This window comes from Syngnathoides biaculeatus, chromosome 5, assembly GCF_019802595.1.
Source record: "Syngnathoides biaculeatus isolate LvHL_M chromosome 5, ASM1980259v1, whole genome shotgun sequence".
NCBI classification, from domain to species: Eukaryota; Metazoa; Chordata; class Actinopteri; order Syngnathiformes; family Syngnathidae; genus Syngnathoides; species Syngnathoides biaculeatus.
The window spans coordinates 32890914-32913861 of NC_084644.1; the positions used below are offsets into that span (position 1 = coordinate 32890914).

The 22948-nt window shown below is 42.0% G+C and overlaps 1 protein-coding gene across 20 annotated transcripts in view; it reads left to right on the top strand.

Annotated features, from left to right (window-relative positions):
• Positions 1-22948, top strand: part of ascc3 (activating signal cointegrator 1 complex subunit 3) — a 258535-nt gene that overhangs the window by 101102 nt on the left and 134485 nt on the right. For 18 of the 20 annotated variants that reach the window (XR_009794997.1, XR_009794998.1, XR_009794996.1 and 15 more), the window contains exons 16-19: positions 10144-10368; positions 15021-15140; positions 15329-15493; positions 16057-16143. Coding sequence is in view for 11 of the 20 variants with exons in the window: in XM_061819568.1 (XP_061675552.1) it covers positions 10144-10368; positions 15021-15140; positions 15329-15493; positions 16057-16143 (597 nt within the window). In the remaining 9 variants the exon portion in view is untranslated. Of the gene's footprint in view, positions 1-7745; positions 7776-10143; positions 10369-15020; positions 15141-15328; positions 15494-16056; positions 16144-22948 lie in introns of those variants that run through there. The other 2 variants (XM_061819563.1, XM_061819569.1) reach the window with 2 other exon arrangements.

The window sequence follows — 22948 nt, forward strand, 5'->3', positions numbered from 1 at the left end:
TGGAATAAATGTTTTTTTTAGCAATTACATAAAATTGGATAACTTCCCACAGTTCACAGCGGAAGAGCGCTCCCAACACACTAACGTACCCCTGCACACTGTTTGGGAATCACTGGGCGAGGGAGCGTAGGTTCGAGATGAATCATCGGGAGCCCGAGTCAAGGTCCTCTTTTCCACAGCTGAACTTGTGAACCGGCTCATGCCACCCTTCGTCACCGACGCGTCGCCTTGAAGAGTATGCAGACGAGTAACTACGAAAAAAGATTCAGCGAATTGGCGAGAGTTGTCGAAAAAAACTCAGAAGATTTTCAGAGGGTGAGCAAGTCCTCTTTTGTGCGCTTGAGTCCCGAGTTGCCTGGAAAACACACAAACACAAACGGTACCAGACAGTACGTGCCGACAGCAGCCAACTTGGTAGGTGCCATATTGAGAAAGGGGAATCAGAATCAGTTTTATTTGGCCAAGTGTGTAAAAAAAAAAAAAAAAAAAAAAAAGAATTTTTCTCCAGCAGATTGTGCTGCCCTGGTACGACGTACAAAACAAACAGCAAGAACAAAGAACAAAAGACATTTCTATTTATAGGAAGTAGTCCTTATGAAAGTCATGTAGATGTAAAATCTTTATTTAGAACAGGTACGAGATAAGTGTGTCAACGTCCTACATTGTGTAAAACTTGTACAGAGTCCCTTTAACCGTTCATGGTTCCCGTAATAGAACAGTGCAATGACAGTTGTGCAAAGGGAGTAGGTTAAAGTGACAAATCGTGCGATAGTTTACAAAGTAAATTACTAAATACTGTTATTGATTGGATCAGCAGAATGTGAGTGTCCCAATAATGGCACAAGGCAGAAAATAGTGTAGCTGATTAAGAATGTAATGACTTAATCGCCAGAGGGGAAAAAACAATTCGAATGCCTGCTAGTTTTGACTTGCATTGATCTGTAGCCCTTTCCCGATGGAAGGAGCAGGAAGAGCTAGTGGCCAGGATGTGGAGGATCTCAAAGAATCCTGCCTGCTCTGGACCTAGTTCACGTTGCGTGTAAGTCCTCAATAGTGGGGAAAGTGGTGCCGATAATCCGTTCAGCTGTTTTGGTTGTTCGTTGTAGTTCGAGTTTGTCCTTTTTTGTGGTGGCCCCAAATCAGACTGTGATGTCGGTACACAGTATTGATTGGATGACCGAATCAGGGGATTCAGTACCCCATATTCCTGAAGGAACCCCCGCAGCACTCCCCGAGTCGAGCACAGTCGAACACCTTCTCCAATAACACAAAACACAAGTAGACTAGTTGGACGAACTACAATAAACCCTCAAGGACCCTGTGGAGGGTGTAGATGTGGTCCAATGTTCCACGACTAGGACAAAAACCTCATTGCTCCTCCTGAGATTCAACTTCCCAACGGACCCTCTTCTCCAGCACCCCTGAATAGACCTTACCAGGTAGGCTGAGGAGTGTGATGCCCCTGTAGTTGGAACATACCCTCTGGTCCCCCTTCTTAAAAAGGGGGACCACCACCCCAGTCTGCAAATCCAGAGCCACTGTCCCTGATGTCCATGCGATGTTGTAGAGGCGTGTCGACCAGGAAAGCCCCTGACATCCAGAGCCTAAACGAACTCCAGGTGAATCTCATTCAACCCCGAGGCCCTACTACTGAGGAGCTTTTAAACCTGGGGATCGGATCGCCAAGTCCAGCCACCCAACCCTTATGGCCTCCCTTACAGCTGTTGAGCCCATGAGAAGGGACACCCATGTTACCCTTTCGGGCTCTGCCCGGCCTAGCCCCTTGGGTGCAGGCCTGGTCACCAGGCGCTCGCCTTGGAACCACAGCTCCAGACTTGGCTCCGGAGGGGGGCCCCAGTGACCCGCATCCATCAAGAGAAACTTGAATCCATTATTTTTACCTAACCCGCTCTACTTTGTCTGGTCCCTCACCGAGAACCTGTTTGCCATGGGTGACCCTACCAGCGGTGTGAAGCCCCAGACAACTTAGATCCTACGATCATTGGGACACTCAAACCCCTCCACCATGATAACTGCTCGAGGAGGGATGTGTGTGTGCATATATATATACAGTGCAGAAAATAAGTATCACGGAGTGGTCTGAAATTTTCATTGTAGGTGCATGTCCACTGTGGGAGAGATAATCTAAAAATAAAAATCCAGAAATCACAATGTATGATTTTTTTTTTTTTAACGGTTTATTTGTGTGATACAGCTGCAAATCAATATTTGAACACCTGTCTATCAGCTAGAATTATGACCTTCAAAGACCTGTTCGTCCGCCTTTAAAAGTCCACTTCCACTCCATGTATTATCCTGAATCAGATGCACCTATGTGAGGTCGTTAACTGCATAAAGACACCTGTCCACCCCATACAATCAGTAAGACTCAAACTTGTAACATGCCAAGACCAAAGAGCTCTCCAAAGACACCAGAGAAAAAATTGTACGACTCCACATGGCTGGAAAGGTCTCTGGAGAAATTGCAAAGTAGCTTGGTGAAAAAAAGCTCCAATGTTGGAGCGATCATTACAAAAATGGAAGAACCTAAACATGACGGTAAATCTCAATTAGAGTGGAGGCCCATGCAAGATATCATTTCGTGGGGTCTCAATGATCCTTAGAAAGGTGAGGAATCAGCCCAGGACTACATGAAGTCACTTTGGTCAATCAACTGAAAAGAGCTGGGACCACCGTTTCCAAGGTGACTGTTGTTAATATACGAAGACGTCATGGTTTGAAATCATGCATGGCACGGAAGGTTCCTCTGCTTAAACCAGCACAAGTCAAGGCCCGTCTTAAATTTGCAGATTACCATTTGGATGATACAGAGGAGTCATGGGAGAAAGTTTTGTGGTCAGATGAGACCAAATTGGAACTTCTTGTTCATAATTCCGCTTACTGTGTTTGGAGGAAGACAATTGATGAGTTCTATCCCAAGAACACCATCTCTTCTGTGAAGCACGGGGGTAGTCGCATCATGCTTTGGGGGTGTTTTTCTGCACATTGGGCAGGACGGATTTTGGGAAACAACCTCTTTCCCTCAGTCAGAGCATTGAAGATGAATCGTGGCTGGGTCTTTCAACATGACAATGACCCGAAGCACACAGCCAGGAAAACCAAGGAGTGACTCAATCATATAAAAATCATACATTGTGATTTCTGGATTTTTCTTTTTAAATTATCTCTCTCACAGTGGACATGCACCTATGATGAAAATATCAGACGCCTCCATGATTTCTAAGTGGGAGAACATGCCATATAGCAGGGTGTTAAAATACTCATTTTCTTCCCTGTATATACAGGGATTCCTTGGTCTATGACAGAGAACCGCTCCGACAGTAGCGAGTTAACTGGAATTTCGACTTAAGTCAGATTTCACCGTTAAAGTAAAAATTTAAAATGGTAAACATGATGGTGAATCTCAATTGGAGTGGAGCCCCATGCAAAATATCACCTTGTGTGTTCTCAGTGATCCTTAGAAAGGTGAGGAATCACCCCAGGATTACACGACAGGACTTGGTCAATAACCTGAAAAGAGCTGCGACCACCATTTCTAAGGTGACTGTTGGTAATACACAAGACATCATGGTTTGAAATCATGCACGGCACGGAAGGTTCCCGTGCTTAAACCAGCACATGTCAAGGCCCATCTTAAGTTTGCCAATTACCATTTGGATGATACAGAGGCGTCATGGGAAAAAAGTTTTGTGGTCAGATGAGACCAAAATGGAACTTTTTGGTCATAATTCCACCAACTGTGTTGGGAAGAAGACGAATGCTGAGTTCCATCCCAACAACACCATTCCTACTGTGAAGCACTAAAAGCATTGAAGATGGGTCTTGGCTGGGTCTTTCAACATGACAATGACCTGAAGCACACAGCCAGGGAAACCAAGGAGTGGCTCCGTAAGAAGCATATCAAGGTTCTGGTGTGGCCGAGCCAGTCTCCAGACCTAAACCCAAGAAGAATCTATGGAGGGAACTGAAACTCTGTTTCTCAGCGACAGCCCTGAAACCTGTCTGATCTAGAGAAGATTTGTGTGTAGAAGCTGGCCAAAATCCTTCCTGCAGTGTGTGCAAACCTGGTGAACATTTTCAGGAAACATTTGACCTCTGTAATTGGAAACAAAGCCTACTGTACCAAATATTAACATTGGTTTTGTCACGTGTTGAAATACTAATTTGCAGCTGTATCACACAAATCGTTAAAAAAATCATACATTGTGATTTCTGGATTTTTATTTATAGATGATCTCTCTCAAAGTGGACATGCACCTGCGATGAAAATTTCAGACCCCTCCATGATTTCTAAGAGGGAGAACTTGCAATATAGCAGGGTGTTGAAATACTGACTTTCTTCACTGTATATATCATGAGAAAAAAATTGCTACGTGTTAAATACTGTTTTCAGATGCTGGATGTGGCAGCTTAAGCTATTTCCATAATTCTCGTCTCATCCCTTATCCCTTAACTGCTAAATGATATAAGGTTGAAATACTAATGAGGGAAAGGTGTGGATTTTGGTCTTGTTGGATCTCAGTGTGGTTTTTTTTATACAGTAGATCCTAGTATATGGCTGAACAGGTTGGAAACGTGGGTAGAACTAAATGGAACAATCTCTAAATGGTTTAGGTCCGACCTGAAGGAAAGGAGCTACTTTGTAATCAGTGAAAGTGCTCAATCTCAACAAATGGCAATAACCTATGGGGTCCCTCAATGGTCAGTTCTTGGAGCCCTCCTATTCAGCCTGGATCTGCTCCCCTTGTGTCAAATTTTCCAACACTGAAGTTTTGACTATCACAGCTATGCAGATGACACCCAGTTATAAGTAGCAGTGTCCCAAGATGACTATAGTTCAATGAAGGTGTTGTCCCACTGTCTAAAACAGTTATCTGGATGAGCTAAAATTTCTTCCAACTAAACCCCTCAAAAACTGGCCAGCTTTTGGCCAGCAAGATAAAAGGATTGCTGTTCTTAAATAATAGTGGGTCTGATGAAAGCGACGTAAAAGAGGAAGCAGCGCGTCGTCTACTCCGGAGTTGATGAATGAAGATTTTATTGGATTTATTGATTTGGAGTGAGACTGATGGGGCACAAACCACTGCAATATGTAGGCTGGTCCCAAGCCCGGATAAATGCAGAGGGTACTAGGGTAGTCAGGCTAGAAGTTTAGGAGCAGGGTTTAAATTATTCTACCACGGAGTAGATGGGAAGAGAAATGGAGTAGGGGTTATTTTAAAGGAAGAGCTGGCTAAGAATGTCTTGGAGTTGAAAAGACTATCAGATCGAATGATGCGACTAAAATTTGAAATTGAGGGTGTTATGTATAATGTGGTTAGCGGCTATGCCCCACAGGTAGGATGTGACCTAGAGTTGAAAGAGAAATTCTGGAAGGAACTAGATGAAGTAGTTCTGAGCATCCCAGAGAGCGAGAAAGTTCTGATTGGTGCAGATTGTAATAGACATATTAGTAAAGGAAACAGGTGCGATGAAGAAGTGATGGGTAAGTACGGCATCCAGGAAAGGAACTTTGAGGGGCAGATGGTGGTGGACTTTGCAAAAAGGATGGAGATGGCTTTAGGAACATATAGTGACCTACAAGAGCGGAGGTAGAAGCACGCAGGTGGATTATATTTTGTGCAGACGATGTAATCTGAAGGAGATTACTGGCTCTAAAGTAGTGGTAGGGGAGAGTGTAGCTCGACACCATAGGATGGTGGTGTGTAGGATGACTCTGGTGGTGGGTAGGAAGATTAAGAAGACAAAGGTAGAGCAGAGAACCATGTTGTGGAAGCTGAGAAAGGAAGAATGCTGTGCGGCCTTTCGGAAAGAGGTGAGACAGGCCCTCGATGGACATCAGAAGCTCCCGGAAGACTGGAGTATGAGAGCCAAGGTAATCAGAGAGATAGGCAGGAGAGTACTTGGTGTGTCTTCTGGTAGGAAAGGGGAGAAGGAGACTTGGTGGTGGAACCCCAAAATACACTGAGTCATAGAAGGAAAGAGATTAGCGAAGAAGAAGTGGGACACTGAGAGACTGAGGATAGGCGAAAGGAGTACATCGAGATGCGACATAGGGCAAAGGTAGAGGTGGCAAAGGCTAAACAAGAGGCATATGAAGACATGTATACCAGGTTGGACACGAAAGATGGAGAAAAGGATCTCTACAGGTTGGCCAGACAGAGGGATAGCGATGGGAAGGATGTGCAGCAGGTAAGGGTGATTAAGGATAGAGATGGAAATGTGTTGACTGGTGCGAGTAATGTGCTAAATAGATGGAAAGAATACTTTGAGAAGTTGATGAATGAAGAAAATGAGAGAGAAGGAAGAGTTGAAGAGGCAAGTATGAAGGACCAAGAAGTGGCAATGACTCGTAAGGGGGAAGTCAGAAAGACACAACAAAGTATGAAAAATGGAAAGGCAGTTAGTCCTGATGATATACCAGTGGAGGTATTGAGGCAATTTGGAGAGATGGCTGTGGAGTTTCTGACCAACTTATTTTACAGAATACTCGCAGGCAAAAAGATGCCTGAAGAATGCCGGAAAAGTGTTCTAGTCCCCAATTTTAAGAACAAAGGCAATGTTCAGAGCTGTGGAAAACTATAGAGGAATAAAGATGATGAGCCACACAATGACGTTATGGGAAAGAGTAATGGAGGCTAGACTCAGGACAGAAGTAAGTATCTGCGAGCAACAGCATGGTTTCATGCCTAGAGAGAGTACCCCAGATGCATTATTTCACTTGAGGATGCTAGTGGAAAACTACAGAGAAGGTCAGAAGGAGCTACATTGTGTCTTTGTGGATCTAGAGAAAGCCTATGACAGAGTACCAAGAGAAGAACTGTGGTACTGCATGCGTAAGTCTGGTGTGGCAGAGAAGTGCGTTAAAATAGTACAGGACATGTATGATGGCGGCAGAACAATGGTGAGGTGTGCCTTAGGTGTGACAGAAGAATTTAAGGTGGAGGTAGGACTGCATCTAGTATCAGCTCTGAGCCCCTTCCTGTTTCCAGTGGTAATGGATAGGCTGAGAGATGAGGTTAGACTGGAATCCCCTTGCACCATGATGTTCGCAGATGATATTTTGATATGCAGTGAAAGCAGGGAGCATGCAGAGGAACAATTAGAAAGATGGAGACATGCACTGGAAAGGAGAGGGATGAAGATTAGCCGAAGTAAAACAGAATAAATGTGCGTGAGTGACAAAGGTGGAGGGGGAAGAGTGAGGCTACAGGGAGAAGAGATGGTGAGGGTGGAGTACTTCAAATATTTAGGGTCAACAATCCAGAGCAACGGTGAGTGTGGTAAGGAAGTGAAGAAACGGATCCAAGCAGGTTGGAACAGCTGGTGGAAGGTGTCTGGTGTGTTATGTTACAGAAGAGTCTCTGCTCGGATGATATTCTATTTTTAGTTTAAATTGCGTTTCAAAATGAAATGTTCTTAGTGTTTGGTTTTGTCAAATAAATTTCCCCTCAAAAACGCAACTGATACTCTAGTGTGACATGTATGTTTTTTCCTTATTTATTAACCATTTTTTTGGCTTGTGCGACTTCATCTCCGGAGAGACATAGTCCGGAAAATGAGGTTAACTTTATGAGCCAAAATCTTCTTTTGCAGCCTGGGTTATTACCAGAAGAAAGAGGTCAGCACATATAACTCCAATTCCAAAGTATTTACTCTGGCTTCCAGTCAGTTTTAGAATAGTTTTTAAAGGTCTGCTATTGTTTTATAAATCACTGGTTTAGGTCCTGAATACATGAAATAAATGCCAATGGAATCCAAACCTAGTAGGCCTCTGAGATCAACTGACTCGTGTCTAACAATGGAGTGCAGAGTCCAAAGCAAACATGGTAAGCAGCATTGAGCTATTGTGCTTTAAAAAAAATGGAATAAATTGCCAACAAATGCGACATCAGTCCAAAGTGTGCTTTGAAATCCAGATTAAATATTTTTTTCCCCATGTGTTTTGGAGTACTCTTAACTTTTCAGTGATATTTCTTGCACTAAAAGCTGTTTGAATTGTACTTTTTCAATTGTTTATTTTTATGTATTTGAATAGTTTTAACAGTGATGAATGTCCTTCGGATTTTCCCGGAATTATGGATTTTCAAATTTTCACGAAAATTCCTCCGCAAAATTGAGGAAAAATTGCCTCAAATTAATCTGGATATTAGTTGACAACATTGAACAAACATGCATTTGAGTACATTGTTTAGCTTCCACGAGTGTAGGCATGTTGAGGCACTAAGTGTAGTCTTGACATTAATTTACATGATTATTTCATAGTTGTGAACTAAACAAAACAACCAGTATTCACCCGGAAACAGGAAATGCAAGTTAACCGTACTAAGCATGTACGGATGTTAGACCGAAAGCGTATGTTCAGAGCTGTTTCACGTACTGCAGGCGCATTTACGTCGAAAGTCATCAACATCAGGAGCCATGTCAAAGGAAATTCAGTTACACCAGGGGTGCTCACTGCATCAATCGTGAGGCAGTTTTGGTTGATCGTGTGACGCCGTGCCAAAAAAAAAAAAAAAGGACCCCAGACTCATCCACCTCGTCGCTTGATTCAAGTGTGGCCAATACATCAAGCGTATGCACATTAAGGCGCGTTCTAACAAGCCGGCCTCCCATTTCGGGCAATCGCAGCGATGTGTGCTCCCCCCAACCCCCCTCCACAACAACACATCACGATTGGCGACAGGAATTTTGTTACAATGTATCGCTAGCTTGTTGCCCCGTACGCAGATTATGGAACTAAACTTTCAGCATTTTCAAAACATTGCGGGTACAGACCATTCATGTTTATTCCTTGACAAGCCACTGCATTTATCTTTTATTCAGATAGTTTGTCAGCTCAAGAATTTTTATTCATGAAAAATTTTAAATACGTTTTATATCCTGTTCTACTAATTTCAGTTGAAACTGGAAATGATCATTTCTGAGTTTGAAATTTTTATATTTTAGTTATGTATTTATTTTATTTTGAATTTACAGTTATGTTATATTAATCCAGTAAGTTATTTTAAGGCCATCCCTAATCACACTCACAAATTTATCTGCGAGCATGACTGACCACACCTGTACATTTTTCAAATGTGACTGTTTATATATATATATATATATATATATATATATATATATATATAAAACCTCAAAATATTAAAGGCAAGTCATACTATTAGTATTACTAGATCTATATCTAAGATAGTGAGCAATGTGGTCAAGTGTATCTGTACAACGCGACGTAACAAATTTGAGATTTAAAAGTTAAGAGTAATTACTACAAATCAACTTAACATTTTTTGCTGTACGATTTAGAAATTCTGGAATATATTTTCGTGTATTTTCTATATCTATACTATAATATGTATAATGTGGGGAAAAGGACAATTTTGTCTTTTTTTCCTGAATAGTTCACTTAATTCATTTGTCTTGAGATAAACTGGCATATTTTCATATTTTAATGACAAATGGGATTTTGTGCTATCCAGTGATGGGGGGGATGGGGGGCAAAAAAATCTGGGCTTGCCCCTTGGGGAACTTCTGCCCTTTTTTTTTTTTTTGGTCAGGATTTCGAAATTTTACTGTCAATTTTTGTCTGAATTTTGTTCACAGAGATCACCAGAATGCACCACAGCCATCCATGAATAGTTCACTTAATTCATTTGTCTTGAGATAAACTGGCATATTTTCATATTTTAATGACAAATGGGATTTTGTGCTATCCAGTGATGGGGGGATGGGGGGCAAAAAAATCTGGGCTTGCCCCTTGGGGAACTTCTGCCCTTTTTTTTTTTTTTGGTCAGGATTTCGAAATTTTACTGTCAATTTTTGTCTGAATTTTGTTCACAGATATCACCAGAATGCACCACAGCCATCCATTTTTTTCAAAAATTTCATGGGGGAGCATGCCCCGGACCCCTAACAGGACTTCACACCTTCAGTGCTCGCATTTGTATTTTCAGGAATTTTCACAAAAGTCAACTTTCATCTCTATTTTAATCATGTAATGTGATGTACACATAAATTTGCTGTGCTTTGCTTTTAATATCCACTGTATGGTACCTACTTTCTTGGACACAATTTCATCTTTACCTAAATGCTTATTTAATTTTTTGGTAACTTTTGTTATCCCAGGGGACACAGATTTATGATGCCAAGCGTGGTGCCCTGGTGGATCTTGGCATCTTGGATGTGATGCAGATTTTTGGTCGTGCAGGCCGTCCTCAGTTTGACAAGTATGGGGAGGGCACCATCATTACGACCCATGACAAGCTCAGCCATTACCTGACCCTGCTCACCCAGCAGAACCCCATTGAGAGTCAGTTTCTTGTCAGCCTGGCTGACAATCTCAATGCTGAGGTCAGTCTTGAAGTGGTCTTTGGAAGAACGGTATTGTTAGTTTGTTGTTTTTATTAGTTATTTTTTTTGTACTCATTCAATCCCAATTCCAACCTTTGAAAGTTGTTTTGTTTTGGTTGCCCTCATTATGTTAATCTGAAACAGCATTAATTCCACTGAAATCTATTGCTCAACAAAGTACAATCCATAAATCAAAACTGTATGTGGCATTTTGCTGAAGCTGAAAGAGAATTGTATGAAAACGATAACATATGAAAGACGAAAGTAACATTTTAAATGTAACTTTAAAAAATGTGTGGAGTAAATTGGAAGGGCCTGATTTAAATCAGGCCTTTGTATGATTTTAAATGGTTCCATCTGTCCTCCTCTTCCAGTATGTGGCTCTGTCAGAAAATTAGGCAGAGGGAAATAATTTTTCATGGGACTGTATGCAGGTACAGTACTGTATTTTCCAAACAACAAACTGGGACTTTTTTCAGGTGCTGTGAAGCCTGTGACATATGTATTGCTGCGAGTAAAAAAATTGTTTTTGTTGCTCGTGGTTATGAGTTTAAATGTACAACAAAAACTTGTTTGAACCAAAAGGGTTAAAACAAAGGCGTTATTAACAACGCACATGGGCTTGGGCTTGCCCAGATGCTTCCACTATGGAAAAGGAGATTTTACTTTCAGCAAGCGTAGTAGAATAACAATCGACCTCAATCGTGCATAGAAAATGGCTACGCTACCTTTGGCCTGTGTAGAAGAAGATGGTCCTAGTTTTAGGTGTCCTCAAATCAGGAGGCTGCACAGCACTCACAAATGCAAAATACAGTGAAGAAAATGAGGATTTGAGCACCCTGTTGTATTGCAAGTTCTCCCACTTAGAAATCATGGAGGGGTCTGAAATTTTCAGCATAGGTGCATGTCCACTGCGAGAGGGGTAATCTAAAAAGAAAAATCCAGAAATCACAATGTATCATTTTTTTTTAACGATTTATTTGTGTGATACAGCTGCAAATATGTATTTGAACACCTGAGAAAATCAATGTTATTAGGTACAGTAGCCTTTGTTTGCAATTACAGAGGTCAAACGTTTCCTGTAGTTGTTCACCTGGCGTGCACACACTGCAGGAGTGATTTACTTATTAGCAGCTGTATCACACATATTGTTAAAATATCATACATTGTGATTTCTGGATTTTTCTTTTTAGATTATTTCTCTCACAGTGGACATGCACCTACGATGAAAATTTCAGACACCTCCATGATTTCTAAGTGGGAGAACTTGCAATATAGCAGGGTGTTCAAATACTTATTTTCTTCACTGTATATATTCATCCATCCATCCCCGACTGCAGAAGCTTTAGCAGGGATGACCAGATTTCGTTCTCCCCAGCCTTTTCATCCAGTTCTTCCAGTTGAGGCGTTCCCAGGCCAGCCGAGAGACTTACTTTCTTCTGAATGTCCTGGGTTGTCCCGTTTCTCCTTCGAGGGAAGCGTCCAGGAGGCATCGGAATGCCATCTCATCTGTCTCTTCTCAATGTGGATGAGCAGCGGCTTGACTCTGAGCTCCTCCCGGACGCAGTTTTCTAAGGGAGAGCCCTGAAACCCTGTGGAGGAAATTCATTTCAACTGCTTGTATCCGGGATCTTGTTCATTTGGTCATGACCGACAGCTCGTGCCATAGGTGAGGGGAGGAACATAGGTTGACCAGTAAATACAGAGTAGAGAGCTTTGTCTTTCAACTTAGCTCCTTCTTTACCAAAACCAGCTTTTACAAAGTCTGCATCACTGCGGGTGGTGCACCGATCCGTCTGTCGATCTCGCGTTCCATTCTTCCCTCACTCTTGAACAAGACCCCAAAATAAATTACCTCTTCCACTTGTTGCAGCATCTCTTCCCTGACCTGGAGAGGGCACGCCACCCTTTTCTGACTGTGGACCATGGTCTCAGATTTGGAGGTGCTGATTCTCATGTCAGCCGCTTCACACTCTGCTTTGAACTACTCCAGTGAGAGTTGGAGATGAGGGCTTGATGAAGCCAACAGAACCACATCTTCTGCAAAAAGCAGTTCTGAAATACTGAGGCCACTGAACCAGACCTCCTTCATGGCTTGGCTGTGGCAAGAAATTCTCTCCATAAAAGTTATGAACAGAATCGGTGATAAAGTGTAGCCCTGGCAGAGGCCAATCCTTACCGAAAATGAGTCTGACTCACTGCCAGCAATGTGGACCAAAATCTGATGGCAGTCATACAGTGACCGAATAGTCAATTTCAGGAGGTTCAGTACCCCTTACTCCCGAAAAACCCACCACAGGACTACTTGAGGGACACAGTTGAACTCCTTCTCCAAGTCCACAAAACACATGTAGACCTGTTGGGTAAACTCCCATGCACCCTCGAGGATCCTGCCGATGGTTAAGAGCTGGTCTTCTATTCCATGGCTAGGACGAAACTCACATTATCCTTTATTATTATCCTGAATTTGAGATTCGATTTCCCGACGGTCCGTCCTCTCCACCACCCCTGAATAGACTTCACCAGATAGGCTGAGGAGGGTGATTTTCCCCCCCGTAGTAGACACCCTCTGGTCCACATTCTTAAAAAAGGAGGGCCACCACCCCATTCTGCCAATCCAGAGGCACTTTCCCAGATGTCCATGTGCTGTTGCAAATGTATGACAACCGGGACAGGCCCAAACCATTCAGAGGCTTTTGGAACTCCGGGAAAATCTCATCAACTCTCAGGTTCTTGCTGCTGAGGAGCTTTTTAACCATCTTGGTGACCTCAACCCCAGAAATACGAGAGCCCGGGTCAGAGAACGCAGACTCTCCTTCCTCATGGGACGCCGTGTCAGTGAAATTGAGGTTTTCGAAGTATTCTCCCCACTAACTCACAACTTCCCGAGTTGAGGTCAGCAGCGCCCCATCCTCACAATATAGAGTTTTGATGATGCACTGCTTCCCCCACCTTAGATGCATGATGGTGGTCCAGAAATTTGTTTAAGCTGTGTAGAAGGCCTCAACAAATTCGTCCCATGCCTCAGCATTTGCTTCAATGACCACCAAAGTTGCAATCCACTTGGCCAGACAGTACCAATTAGCTGACTTGGAAGTTCCTCGCAATACGTTTGGGCCTGCCTTGTTTAACCAGAAGCTTCCACCACCATCAGAGCCAACTCATGTGCTGGTTGCTTGATATCTTTGCCCCTCTAAATATTTCGAGTGTCTAAGACATGCGGTCGCCAGTCTCATCACTCCAACTCCAAAGTAGAAGTGAGCCAAACCCCTCTCAAGTAGAGTGGTGCCAGAATCCAAGCAGTATGTGGAGACGAGTCCTGCTGTATCTAATCGAAATTGCTCAACCTCACACACCAGCTCGGGCTCCTTCCTTGCCAGAGAGGTGACCTTTTATGGTCCCTAGACCCGGCTTCTGTAGCCGGGAATCGGATCGCCAAGGTCCCTGCCTTTGGCCCCCACCCAGCTCGCATTTTTCCTGACCTCTATGGCCCCTCTCAAAGTGAGCCCATGGGAAAGGGGAACCCTCATTACCCTTTTGGGCTGTGCTTGGCCGTGCCCATAGGTTTAAACCTGGCCACCAGGTGCTCAGCTTCGAGCCCCACTTCCAGGCCTGGGTCCAGAGGGGGGCCCAGGTGACCGATGTCCAGGCAAGGGAAACCTCGATCCATTTACTGTATCTTAGTTCCATTCCAATATGACTGGTAAATATGACTGCATATATGGACAATTGTGGTCATAGATTTAAATACCCAGACAGAATTTTTTTTAAAACAAAATATATCCATAAATAACTTATTTATGGATATATTTTGTTTACCCATAATGCTTTTCTGAAATACTTGACAGTTTAATTTGAATTCCATTAAAATTATATTAAATGTTTTGTCTGGGCCTTCATACTTTCTTATTTGCCTGGGAAACAAATGTGTGCACAATGGTGTGTTTTCTTATTTATTAAATAAAAGTAGGGCTGTGAATTTCAAAATAAGAGCAAATAACTAAATGATTACTCATTCAAATAAAGCGCTAACTTCAGAATAATTCTTTGAATGAAAAATAAATACAGATAATACTTCATTTTTATCACACAGGTAGAAGCAAAATTCATCCATCCATTTTCTGAGCTGCTTATCTTCACGGGGGTTGCGGGAGTGCTGGAGCCAATCCCAGCTGTCATCGGGCAGGAGGGCACATGTAGACAGACAACAGTCGCACTCACAATCTTAGCAAGTAACAATTGAGAGTCTCCAATTAAAGCAGGTTTTTGGGATGTGGGACAAAGCCGGAGTGGTTAGAAAAAAAAAAAAACATCCAGGCACGGAAAGAACGTGCAAACTCCATGTAGGCGGGGCCGGATTTAAATCCTGGTCCTCAGAATTGTGAGGCCAACGCTCTATAGCTGCTCCACAATGCGCCAAAAACAAAATCATGGAATGTAAAAATGCACGATACATAGGTTGAAGTGTTGTTCAGAATTTTGAGATCAACTTTCAGGGTACGTAGTAAATAGTAGTGCACAAAATACACAAGACATTACATTAAGAGAATGAAGTTCATGGAAAGATGATTTGCCTTTCTCTCTGTAGCTTTGCTTTCATGTGATAATAGAGGCCATTGGTTTTAGTGATCTTTTGTCTCTTGCTGCTGTAGATTGCTTTGGGTACAGTCACCAATGTGGATGAGGCAGTGAGGTGGCTCAGTTACACTTATCTCTACGTGCGCGTGAGGGCTAATCCACTTGCATATGGTATAAGCTACAAGGCCTTGCAGGTTTGTGAGCTCACCTAATATCAGAAATATCCTCTGTGAAATCAAAATATTTCGTAAATGTAATAATTTGTGAAAAAAAACATTTTACAGATCATAATTTTTTTTATTGTATTTACAATGTAAACCTTTGACTTATGAAAAGTTCAGGGTCATTTTGTGAGTACAAACAAAACCTTTGAATTTTTCAGATGGATCCCTCCTTAGAGCTGTACAGAAAAGAAATTGTGATTGATTCTGGCAGGAAGTTGGACAAAGCCAGGATGATCCGCTTTGAAGAGCGCACAGGCTACTTTGCCTCGACTGATCTGGGGAGGACATCCAGCCACTTCTATATCAGATACAACACAATAGAGGTAGAGAAATGCAGCTGAACAGCACCAAGAATTGATTTCTTCACAAATATGATAGGCTAGGATGTTTAATTCTGTTCTAAGTCAATTTTAAGTAATTTAGGTTTAATATAAAATCCAAATGAGTTAGTTGTTAAACACAAGTTCCACTGCAAATTATAGCTTAATCCATCCATTTTCTGAGGCTCTTATCCTCACGAGGTTTGTGGGAGTGCTGTAGCCAATCTCAGCTGTCATCGGCAGGAGGAAGGATACACCCTGTACTGGTTGCAAGCCAATCACAGTCAGACAACAGTCACACTCACAATCACACGTAGGGGCAATTAATGTTGCATGGTTTTGGAATGCGGGAGGAAACTCAAGTCCATGATGCTAAGAAAATACTGTACTAATATTGAATGCCTCTCATTTGATTGTCTAACATGACAGTCTATATTCTAGCTCTGTAACAACAATTTGCGTCGACCTCTGCCATATAAAAAAAAAAAATACTATGTAGTTAAGTTCCATATATTAATGAAGAACCTCATTAACCTGTTGTTTTGTATATTTCCCCTTTATCTAAGACATTCAATGAACTTTTCAACTCTCAGCGAACAGAAGCGGACATCCTCAGTATTGTCTCCAAGGCTGAAGAATTTGAACAGCTAAAGGTAAACTTCCCAAAGAAATTGATTCTTGAAAATAAGCAGCTCCAGCTAAATGGAAATCATACTGTGGGCTGAACAATGAAGAAAACAACAAAAATAATTTCCGAATGCAGGTGTTTTGGGATTTTCTTTAGATGAAAATGCCAGATTGCTTCTTGAAAAAACATAAAACGTTAGTCTGTAAAAACAGACAACATCCATGTTTCTGGGTGTGGGTTAATGTTTTCATGTACCGTCAATGCCAATGTTCAAAGCACAGTTGTGAGCAGTTTTTGCCTGACCAGATTTACCCTCCCCTCTTGTTCTTCTTCTTTTCCTTTCGGGTTGTATGAGGGGTGAGGGGGTGGGGGTCATCACAGCGTGTCATCTTTAACCCGGGCCATGACTGATCCGGTATGGTATTCTTTAGATGAACGCTCATATTTCTTTGGCAAAGTTTTTACGCTGGATGCCCTTCCTGACTCAACCCTCTGCATTTATCCGGGCTTGGGACCAGCCTACAGATTGCACTGGCTTGTGGCCTCATAGGGTTGCATGAGATTCACCCTCCAATCACCCTTTTTTTTTGTGATCCAAAATTCTGCAAAAGGAAAGCCAAGTCATTCGTATGAGTTGTTTCACCTCAAGATAAATTAAATGTACTTCGTTACTCACAGACAAAGATGTCTTGTAAGATAAGACCATAAAAGCAACAACTATAGAAACACAACATTAGGAAAGTTCACACAAAATGGATACGTAACATGAGAAGGTGTGTGTAAGACGCACACGCACAAACACACAATGCACACTATCACCCCATTACAAGTTTTCAACCATCCCAGGTTGGCATTGTGCATTGTAAAGGTTTGTGATAAAATAAGAGTTCCTGATTGTCTGTGGCCCATCTCTGTCACAGCAATCTTAATGGATCTCTTCTGCTGTTAGATGTGAGGGTGGGTGTGGTGTTATAAAGAATTGTTTATAACCAAGTTCAAGGTCCTCTGCTAACCACAACCACATGAAGTTTGTTCTCCTGATTTGTAAGTCCTGCCTTAGTGCATGTTTTTTCTCTGTGGTTGCAGACCCATCCAGTTTGTCATCACATTCCATATCTGATATTTATAAGTGCTGTCCATCTCTACCGCCTTTGTGCCCAAAAAATATTTATTGGGATATGGTACTCTGCTTCCTCACCCAACCTCATACGAAACATGCTTCATTTGGACTTTTCTCAAACATTCATCCATTAAATTTTTAAAAATCATTGGGATTTATCCGATTTATAGTTAAGTGAGTGGTATCTAGGAGTAAAGACGAGAGGTACACAGAACCCTGCAAGTCCCACTTTGCTGTAGATCATGTTGGAGGATGCCTACTTTACGATCCTTAGAAAATGAGGTCTGTTCATGAGGTAGTTTAAGCTCCAACCCAAAAGGTGAGAATACACATTCATGGAGGTCAATGTCTCATGGGGTAGGTGGAGTTGGGTAGTATTGAAGACACTAGAAAAATGTAAAGACTGAAATTGCATCTAAGATATTAGGTTTATTGGTCACTACAATTTCAACTCTTCTTGATAAGAGCCTGGAATGATTGTCATTCTGTTCCAGACTATGTAAATGCTGTATTTCCCTCAACCAGGGAGATTGTGAGTTATCATTACAGTATTATCATCTCTTTGTCCCATTTACTCCTCACAGTTGCTTTTCTTATTCAGGATGGTTTTTAGTTCAATGGTATTGCATGGTTTTTTTTTTTTTTTTTTTGGCAAAGCACTGAAATGACTTGACAGGGACCACCATGTTTACCATGCGCTGGTATTATCCCCATGCGAGCCCACTAGCACACTCCAATCTAGGGTCTCAAATCAGTTTCTGAGGGCGTCTTCTGCTTCAGTGGATCCTCTCATGAACTGCAGAGTTGTAACAGGCTGCGTCCTCATGAGTGGGGTGGACATGGGTTGCAGGAAAACTGGGTTGTAATTAGGTTTGATAAAGGTATAAAAAAATAGAGCATGAGTATGGATGCTGAGCATTAGCATACAGAGGATCACTAGTTAGATTCTTCCTTGTGGGACATTGTACAAAAGGTAGGGAGCAGCAAAGGTGGAATACAGTCACATCATTCAAAATCCCAGAGATGACAAAAAACTCCTCAGGATGCAGCCACTGTGTTAGCCTTTGTAATGTAAATCAGATAGTGGTATGTCAACTGAGAGCTTTGTGATATGGCCTAATAAAGTAGTAAATGGTTCTTACAGTCAATTTTTTTTTGTTCATTTCATTGGACGTAGAGAATCAGACGTCCACCTATTTTCAGCACTCATAAATTTTGTCTTGTCCAGCCTTTATGACCGTTAAACAAAACATCATTTATTCGGGACATTAATTCAGCAGAATTGAAGTTCCACGTTAGTCTGATTCACATTTTAGTGATAAAATCTCAAAAGGGCACCAAGTCCTTTTTTTAAACAACACTTGGGAAAAGTGAATGACATACCTTTTATCAGTGTCAGAATCGTAAACGTTGCTACATTCTTGATATATGAGTCCTCCAAGTACAGCGATTTTACTCATAAATTCAGGACCAAGTACGACAGGCAGTGAAATATTATCGGGAATTTATTGTAATATACAGGAACACAAAGCTACAACTACAAAAACTACAAAAATAACATAACACTACTGGGAAAAAAGAGGCGGCATTGGCTGGAAAGCGCTGGCCTCACAGTTCGAGGTCCGGGGTTCAATCCCAGACCCGCCTGTGTGGAGTTTGCATGTTCTCCCCATGCCTGCGTGGGTTTTTCTCCGGGCACTCTGGTTTCCTCCCACATCCCAAAAACATGCAATATTAATTTGACGCTCTAAATTGCCCCTAGGTGTGATTGTGAGTGCGGCTGTTTATCTCAATGTGCCCTGTGATTGGCTGGCAACCAGTTCAGGGTGTACACCGCCTCCTGCCCGTTGACAGCTGGGATCGGCTTCAGCACTCCCTGCGACCCTTGTGAGGATAAGCGGCTAAGAAAATGGATGGATGGATGCATGGATGGTAAAAGAGATTAGGCATGTGAAAATTAAGAGGAAGTCATTTATGTGGTTGCTAGACTAAGTTTGTGTGAGGGTTTAACACATTCAGTCAGTGTGCGAGAAAGCAAAGTTGGGACTCTGTGCGAAGCTAGTAATTTCCCCAAAATTATTAGTTGCAGATGTTGTCAGCTGAGTAAGAATTGCATTGTGAGACTCAGGTATGCAGATCAGATGGTCTTTTGGGAGTAGTCGTGCTCAGGATTAAAGAAAAGAATGCACAAACAAAAAAATGGAAAAGGAAAATTGTCCTGTTTGGATGGGCTCTTTCTTAACTCTCCTGCCGGTTGAACTGGTGGCCTGCTGAGCTCTCGCACTCAGGTGTATGCAGTACCAGCACAGGATGCCAATATTTGCTCGCTGAGTCTCCGCCGAAAAACAATTGGAACCGCATTGTCCAGCTTCTGCGATTGGAAAATCTTCGCTACTTGGCTTGTGGCAGGCGCTCGTGTGCTGATGGTGTCGATGTGGATGCTCGCCGGGGGAAAAAAAAAGCACGGAGGAAGGAGTTGGCTGAGCTGGAGGGGTACCAGCAGTAAGCAAGCGAAAGGTGAAGAGTAAAAAAACCCAGAGTGAGTGAGTGAGGAAAGGGAGCGCCTGAGTTTAAATACCCCGAGAGTCTGTCCAAAAGGGGGACAGAGAAACCGGAGGGCAACCACGCCTATCAACCTCGATCTAATGTAGAATTTGAACTCCTCAGTCGGATTAGACTAAACAATTGCCAACTTTGCACTTTCACACAAAGAATAGTTTAACATTTGGTCATGGCAGATAGGTTGCTTATAGTTCTAATCACATTTCAAGTTCAAGCATCGATTATACATACATGAGATTTTCGCAATTTCATGCTGTTTTAAGTTAAAATCATGCTCAGTTGCTCAGAAAAAGTTGGAAAAGCTAAAAGTTGACATACAAACAGACATACATTTTGGAATATTTGTGCAGGGTTCAGGAAATTAGATATTTTATCTTCTGTAAACAAACATGACAAGAGAGCGTCCAGTCCTTGTCAATGCCAAGGGTTGGGGCCTTACAACTGTACTAGAATATTAATCAAGTAGTCTTCTTGGTTTGATCTTGATCAAAACTTTTTCAGGGAAAAAGCCTTTTGAATCCAGGAATCAAAACTTGAAGGGATGCTGCCACTTAGTTTAAGGTTTCCTTGATGTACACCCAGCATTTTCCTTGCGGTCGTCTCACAGCAGGGCAGCTTTGAATAATGAAGTTTATCAAGCTGTGGGGAGTCACTGTGTCACCTCAGTTTTGTGGGTAGCATGTCCACTACACTTCTTTGAGAGGGGGGGAATCAAAAATTGGGTTTGAATAAAAACTCAAGTACTTTGATAAATCGGGCATTGGACGCCTGTATCTACTTCCGGCCTAATCCAGCAAACTTTAAAAGCTTAAAATTATTATTTTTTTCTCATGTAGGGTACCACGTCTCTTTTTATATTTGTATTTTTTAAAGTGATAAAAAATTGCAATTAATCTTATTTTTGAAGGCTCACTCCATGGATGAAAATTATATTTTTTGATTACAATGGTTTTACTATTCCACTCAAACACAGAAAGTACAGAACAGGCAATGGAATTTTAGAGAAAATATAATTTAGTATACAAAGGAAGTTGGGTAAACAATGCAGTTGGACCTTTCTATGAAAAGGTACAAATCAACATTTGTAAATAAGGCTGAACTCTTGATGTCACTGTGGGATGAGTGGATGTGCAATGAGCGATGGCAGAGCTGAGAATTTCTGTGACCGTTATTTCAAGCCCAGTTATGCACCAATTTTTACTTGGTAATCACCAGTTGTAGTCACGTTGTGCAGAACACACATAGGCGGGCACTGGTGTTGACAGGTTGATTTGAAGAAAAAGGTGGGAAAAGAAAAAAACAAGGTAAGCGTGGTCAAAGTGCTTGGGTGACGTTCGCCACAGTGGGGCAAAAAGGTATTTAGTTAAATTTTACAAGTTATCCCACATAAAAAGATGAGAGGCTCCTAATTTTCATCACTGTATACCTCACCTATGAAAATACATAAGGTGAAAAAAAATGAATCCAGAAAATCAGTCTTTTTTTTTCAAGAATTCAACCTCAAATTATGGTATAAAATAAGAATTTTTTTTGAACTTCAAACAAGCAGGATTGCTGGTTCTCAGAGACCTGTAACTTGTTTTTTAAGGGGCTCCTCTGTGCTACACTCATTACCTGTGTTAATGGCACCTGTTTGAATGTATCATCATAAAATACACCTATCCAAAAACTTAGTCACACTCCAAACTCCACTATGCCCAAGACCAAACAGCTGCCACAGGACACCAGAAACAAAAGTGTAGATCCACACCAGCCTGGGAAGACTTCATCTGCAATAGGTAAGCAGCTTGGTGTGAAGAAATCAACTGTGGGCGCAATTATTAGAAAATGGAAGTCTTATGAGATCACTAATCTAACTCGTTCTGGGGCTGCACTCAAAATCTCATCCCGTGTGGTCAAAATGATCATAAGAACGGTTGAACCTAGTTAATGACCGACATAGAGCTGGGACCAAAAAGAAACAAAGGATGTCATTAGTAACAAAAGACGCCACCTGTGACTCAAACCCTGCAGTTCCAGACCTGTCTCTTTGCCCAAGCCATGAAATGCCCAGGGCCATTTGACGTTTGATAGAGATCATTTGGATTATGAAGAAGAAGATTGGAAGAATGTCATATGGTCAGATTAAGACAAAACGTTTTGCTAAAAACCTGTCGTGTTTGGAGGTGAAAGAATGCTGAGTTGGATCCAAAAACCACCATATCTACTGGGAAGCACAGGGTTAGAAACATCATGCTTTGGGGCATTTTTTCCTGCAAAGGACCACGATGACTGATCTGTCTAAAGGAAAGAATGAAAGGGACCATGTACTTTTATATTGAGATTTTGAATGAAAACCTCCTTCAATCAAGAATGGCATTGAAGATGAATCATGGCTGTTTTTTCCAGTATGACAATTATACTACACACCATCCGGGCAAAGAAGTAGAAATATTTGAAGGTCCTGGTATGGCCTAGGCAGTCTCCAGATCTCAACCCAATAGAAAATCTTTGGAGGGAGTGAAAAGTCTGTTATGCATCGACAGGCCCTAAACATTAAGTAAGAGCTCAGCATGGAGGAATGGGCCAAAATAGTAGAAACGGTGTGTGAAAATCTTGTGACGAAAATGGTTGACTTCTCATTAGCAATAAAAGGTGGAGAACAAAGTATTGAGATGAATTTCTTGACCAAAGGCTTATTTTCCTCCCTCCCTCCATCCATCCATTTTCTTAGCCGCTTATCCTCACCAGGGTTGCGGAGGTGCTGGAGCCTATGCCAGCTGTCAACGGGCAGGAGGCGGGGTACACCGTGAGCTGGTTGCCAACCAATCGCAGGGCACATAGAGACAAACAACCACAATCACACCTAGAGGCAATTTAGAGTGTCTATTTAATGTTGCATGTTTTTGGGATGTGGGAGGAAACCGGAGTGCCCAGAGAATACCCACACAGGCACAGGGAGAACATGCAAACTCCACACAGGTGGGTCCGGGATTGCACCCGGGACCTCAGAACTGTGAGGCCAACACTTTCCAGCTGATCCACCGTACCGCATTTTCCACCATAACTTGCTAATTATTTTAAAGTCACATTTTCTGGATGTTTTTTCTCATTTTGTCTCTCATAAGTGAAGTGTAATAATAATGCAGTCCTATTGAGTGTTGCGTCA